The 5,000-nt window shown below is 51.2% G+C and overlaps 1 protein-coding gene across 1 annotated transcript in view; it reads left to right on the top strand.

Annotated features, from left to right (window-relative positions):
* The window catches only part of plekhg4 (pleckstrin homology domain containing, family G (with RhoGef domain) member 4), a 72,291-nt gene that overhangs the window by 35,414 nt on the left and 31,877 nt on the right, over nt 1-5,000 (top strand). Inside the window, exon 12 of the mRNA XM_083690778.1 lies at nt 1,727-1,875. Coding sequence (XP_083546904.1) covers nt 1,727-1,875 — 149 coding nt within the window. The remainder of the gene's footprint in view (nt 1-1,726; nt 1,876-5,000) is intronic.

The raw sequence follows: 5,000 nt of genomic DNA, 5'->3' as shown, positions 1-5,000 counted from the left end.
TGTGTTCCAGGTCTCCTTCAGTTGTTCTTTGTGTCTCCTGTTTGACCTGCGTGGGTCACTTAAGGACACACAGCGTCCATGGGGAGTTCAGGATCTGGGTGTGTGGTGTGTGTGTTTGTCTCTGTGTGTGTGTGTGTGTGTGTCACTGTGCGTGTGTGTGTGTCTCTGTGCAGAGGGCATTGAGAGGAGAAAGCAACCCCAGGGGAATGTTAATAACTAGGGTTAATTTAGTCAGAAGGTCATTTTGCCTGCTGTTTGTGTTCAACCTGGGAGAAATGTTGCTGGTGATGAGGCAGCGATTGCCCTGACTGACTCTGTGGCTCGGTCGTGATTGCCCTGGTCTAGAGAGCCTTGTCGAAAGACCTGCGTCACACACTCTAATAAAACCACACGCCTGCACGTCTCCTCCTCCGCACACGCACACACACACAGACACACAGACAGACAGACACACACACACACACACACACAGCCTCGTCCCCCCACCTCACACACACATCCCAGCAAGAGGTAACGCTACATATAATTATAACAACAACAACAACAACAACCACTGTCTCTCAACCACACTCCTGTTCCAATGTGCTGACATATTGACAGTGTCTCACCGCTGCTTACCCTGCCTGGGAACGGTCTGTCCTCTGAGCAGGAGATGAAAGAGAGAATACCATGTTACCACGATGTTGCGTTGCTTATCACAGAGAAAATACCTTCAGGTCCTCAGAGCCCCAGTCCCACAGCACCGCCTATCTCTCTGCTGCATCTGTCCAATCTCCGTGTGTTGACTTCCTTGCTTTGTACAGTGTCTACAGTACGCATTCATGCATAATGAACCCATTAGTCACCGTCAACACAATCAGAGGGGCTGGCCTGGTTATCAAGGCCCCATCCGGAGGCTTGTCACTGTAGACTACAACGTGACTGTCCCCCCCCCCCCCCCCAGGTGGGGCTACTGCTGCACACCTCTGCTGCGGGGGAGATCACCTGTTTACCACTGGGCTGGTTAGAGCTGGTTAGGGCTGGTTAGGGCTGGTTAGAGCTGGTTAGGGCTGGTTAGAGCTGGTTAGGGCTGGTTAGGGCTGGTTAGGGCTGGTTAGAGCTGGTTAGGGCTGGTTAGGGCTGGTTAGGGCTGGTTGGAGCTGGTTGGGGCTGGTTAGGGCTGGTTGGAGCTGGTTAGGGCTGGTTGGAGCTGGTTAGGGCTGGTTAGAGCTGGTTAGGGCTGGTTAGAGCTGGTTGGGGCTGGTTAGGGCTGGTTGGAGCTGGTTAGGGCTGGTTTGGTCCGGGGAGGTGTGGAGGTGCAGTAGCGAGTCACGTGTTTGGAAGGATGCTGTCGAGTGTGTTCTGTGTGTAGAGAATGGAGAGACATGTTTTCATTGGACAGTTAATGTAGTTGGCTGACTGCTGTGTGTCTCTTTCAGTCCAAGTCAATTCAAAGGGCTTCATGGGCATGGGAAACTGTTTACATTGCCAAAGCAAAGATGAAATAACCACTAAAAATGTAACATTGAACATTACACAAGAGTTTCAAAAGAATAGTCAATTTAAAACACTGTAGCGTTTTGGCATTTAAAATGTTATACTATTGATGTACAGTGTGTTATCAATGTGAAAAAAGTACTACAGGAAAAATAGATAAATAGTTAAATAAGGGTTGTCTCTCTCTCTCCCTCTCTCTCTCTCTCTCTCTCTCTCTCTCTCTCTCTCTCTCTCCCTCTCCCTCTCTCAGGAGGCTGAGATGTTGCTGGCCAGGTACAGGGGGCTGATGCGGAGTGTTCTGGAGGACAGCAGGCTGGTCAGACTGCAGCTGGAGGGAGGGGCCGCCCTGTCCCGCGTCCGCAAGGAGGAGAGCAGCGTCAGCCTCACTGAAGACTACAGGTAACACACACACACACACAGATTCATCACTCTGGCCTCTACTGCTTTAGCCTTTCCTCTCGGTCCTCCCTTTATCACTGTCACACCCAGCCTCTCTCATTCTATTCTCTTTTCCCTCCCTTTCCCCTCGTATTCCTCCCCTCTCCTCATCTCACCTTGTGGATGTTTTATCCTCATTCCCCCCCGGCTCCCTCTCCTGTGTTAATCTAAACGGACCAGTCAGTGGATCGAAATCTGGATCCGTTCAGGGTAGTCATTGTGCACTGGACCAAAGCCTCGTTCGTGAGTGATTCCCCGGTCTTAAAAGTGGCGAGGACATACCTGCCAAAACAACAGAGGTTTGTCCAGAGAGGGAACACATGTAGAGAGAGGGGCCAAGTCTCTGTGTGTGTGTGTGTGTGTGTGTGTGTGTGTGTGTGTGTGTGTGTGTGTGTGTGTGTGTGTGTGTGTGTGTCTGTGTGTGTCTGTGTGTGTCTGTGTGTGTCTGTGTGTGTTTAGAGTGTAAGAGTGTTTTTCCTCTGAGTGAGCCAAGGAACCAGTCTTATCTCCTCTGGGCTCTGTAATCAACTGGAGAACATAGCATAGCTAGCTCCCCTCTCTCTCTCAGCTTCCCCCCTCCTCCTGACCTTCGTCTCCTCTCCTCTCCCCTCCCTCCACGTGTCTCTCCTTTCATCAGTTCCAGTTCCAGAGAAGGTTATCAGAGCTGTAGTGTGATATGACCCTCCTGGAGTGTCCTGTCTGGCTCCTCTGAGACACATCCCAAGGCCTGTCATGTTTTTACCCCTGGAGGATTCATGCCTTTGTTTTCTCCCATTACCACGAGACAGACAAGACACAATATTTACCACACGGCCTCAGGGGTCAGACAGAGCCAGAGGAGCCAAAATGGCTTCTTGTGAATTCTCGGCCTCGGGTCAGACAGAGCCAGAGGAGCCAAAATGGCTTCTTGTGAATTCTCAGTTGACGGTAGGAGATTAGAATGTGCCAAGGACACGGCTTTGTCAGGCTGTTTTGTCTCCATCCTGACTTAATCTTGTCCAGGCTTAACGTCTCTCTCTCTCTCTCTCTCTGCTGTGAATCACTCCACCTCCACGGTCAAAGACAACACGGTCCAGACGCTCCCACGGCACTTTAGAAAGCAGTGTAACCTGAAGCGCCACACCATTACCGTTTCTCCCCCTCTTCTCTCCTCCTGTCTGCCCGGCCTGTTGTTAGGTGGTGTTAGCCAGGATAACGTTCTAAGTGTTCTTCTGTGACACAGACACAATAGCCAGCTTGTACGGCCTGTTTCGTGTCTGAAACTTAAACGCCTGAACAATGGAAACAAAACCCATCTCTTGTTCACACTCTCTACTCCTCTATAGACCGGGTAGCAGCGCCTTTTCCTGGTCTTATGTCAACACAGGTTTCCCCCTCATAATGTTATCCCTTAACTCACCTTAGGCCCTCTGGCGTGTCCCCCCCCCCCTCCTCCCTCCCCTCCGGAACCTTCAGGAATGTGCATTACCAAGGTGGTTTTGACTGGAGGGCACTTCCAAATCACAGAAAAGTTTTGTGAGATTTGTGTAACCTCCGTGCTCATGGAGGAATGCTTTCTTTCTTTGTGTGTGTGTGTGTGTGTGTGTGTGTGTGTGTGTGTGTGTGTGTGTGTGTGTGTGTGTGTGTGTGTGTGTGTGTGTGTGTGTGTGTGTGTGTGTGTGTGTGTGTGTTTTCCTGGAGTGGTGGCGGGGAGTGGGTCTCTTAAGTGCCTGGGTCAGGATGAAGGGTAAGCCTTTGTTGAGAGAGAGAGAGAGGTGTTTTGATTGACACAGAAGAAATAAATGTACAAACCCAGGGCTTGGTTTTCTCAGCTCGTCCCTGCGCTGCTCCACTCAGGGGAGAGAGTGCTGCGTCTGTCCCAGCCTCTCGGCCGGCCCTGACCGTGTTCTGGACAGACGGTGGTGACATTCCTTCCTGCTCTGGTCCAGTCCTCTTTATCTCCAACAGCCTCTGTGTCTGTTGGTGTTGTTCTTGGAGCCGGAGCAACAAAACCTTCAGTCCTAAACTTTATCACACTGTTCCCAGTCACATAGCAGTTCCATACAGTCTACACTCTGCCCTGTACAGTGTGTGTGTGTGTGTGTGGGTGTGGGAGCGTGCGTGTACTGAATGAGATCACATGTTGTGACTCACTGTGTTTTAAACAAGCAGTGTTGTTAGCCTCCTCTCTCTCTCTCTCCCTCTCTCTCTCCCTCTCTCTCTCTCCCTCTCTCTCTCGCTCTCCCTCCCTCTCTCTCTCTGCCAACGTTTAGTCACCTGCTGCGTTTACACACACCGATACACACTCACGGCGGAGGTGGACATTCCTGCGTTGATGAGAAAGCCCCCGGGGTGAACAGGCAGGCTGAGGAGGCTGTTGCTCCCTGTTTACTTTGCTGTGGCCTGACTCACTTCCTACAATGGAAACAGCTCAGCGCTGGTTGCCTCAGGGTGGTTGTCTACCTCTGGCTTCCTCAGTCTCTTTCTCTCTTTCTTTCTCTCTCTCTCTCTCTCTCTTTCAGTCTCTCAATCTCTCACACAACACACACTATCCCTCTCTCTTTCTTTCTCTCTCTCTCTGTCTCTCACACAACACACACTATCCCTCTCTTTCTTTCTCTCTCTCTGTCTCTCACACAACACACACACACTATCCCTCTCCCTTTCTTTCTTGCTCTCCCTCCCTCCATCCCTCCCTCCACTGAGTTTGCCTTCCTTCCTTCTCTCTGTGCTTCAGTGTATCTAAACAAGCCCAGTGGCCCCTGGCCCTGTCCTGCCCTGTCCTGCCCTGCCGTGTCCCAGACACTCAGTGATAAGAGAGCTGGTTAACCCCAGCAGGCCCCGGTGGTGTGATGATGGTCTTTCATCATGGCTGCCCATCTCCAGCTCTTATCTCCCTCTCTCTGCCTGCCTCTGGAATGCCTTTGAACCTGTCCGGGCTTCTCTCACTCTGTTTGTTCTGGGGGGCGGAATATTACTAATTGGTCAATTATGTCAGGGTGCGGGCAGGCCACAATGCTAGTATTCATACACTGCAGACACACACAGACACATACACATCTGCAACAATCACGTCATAGCAAAACTCCCCTGAAAATATGTTCTCT

This window comes from Argentina silus, assembly GCF_951799395.1.
Source record: "Argentina silus genome assembly, chromosome: 19".
In the NCBI taxonomy this organism is placed as follows: domain Eukaryota; kingdom Metazoa; phylum Chordata; class Actinopteri; order Argentiniformes; family Argentinidae; genus Argentina; species Argentina silus.
This window is presented reverse-complemented; position numbering and strand designations above follow the sequence as displayed.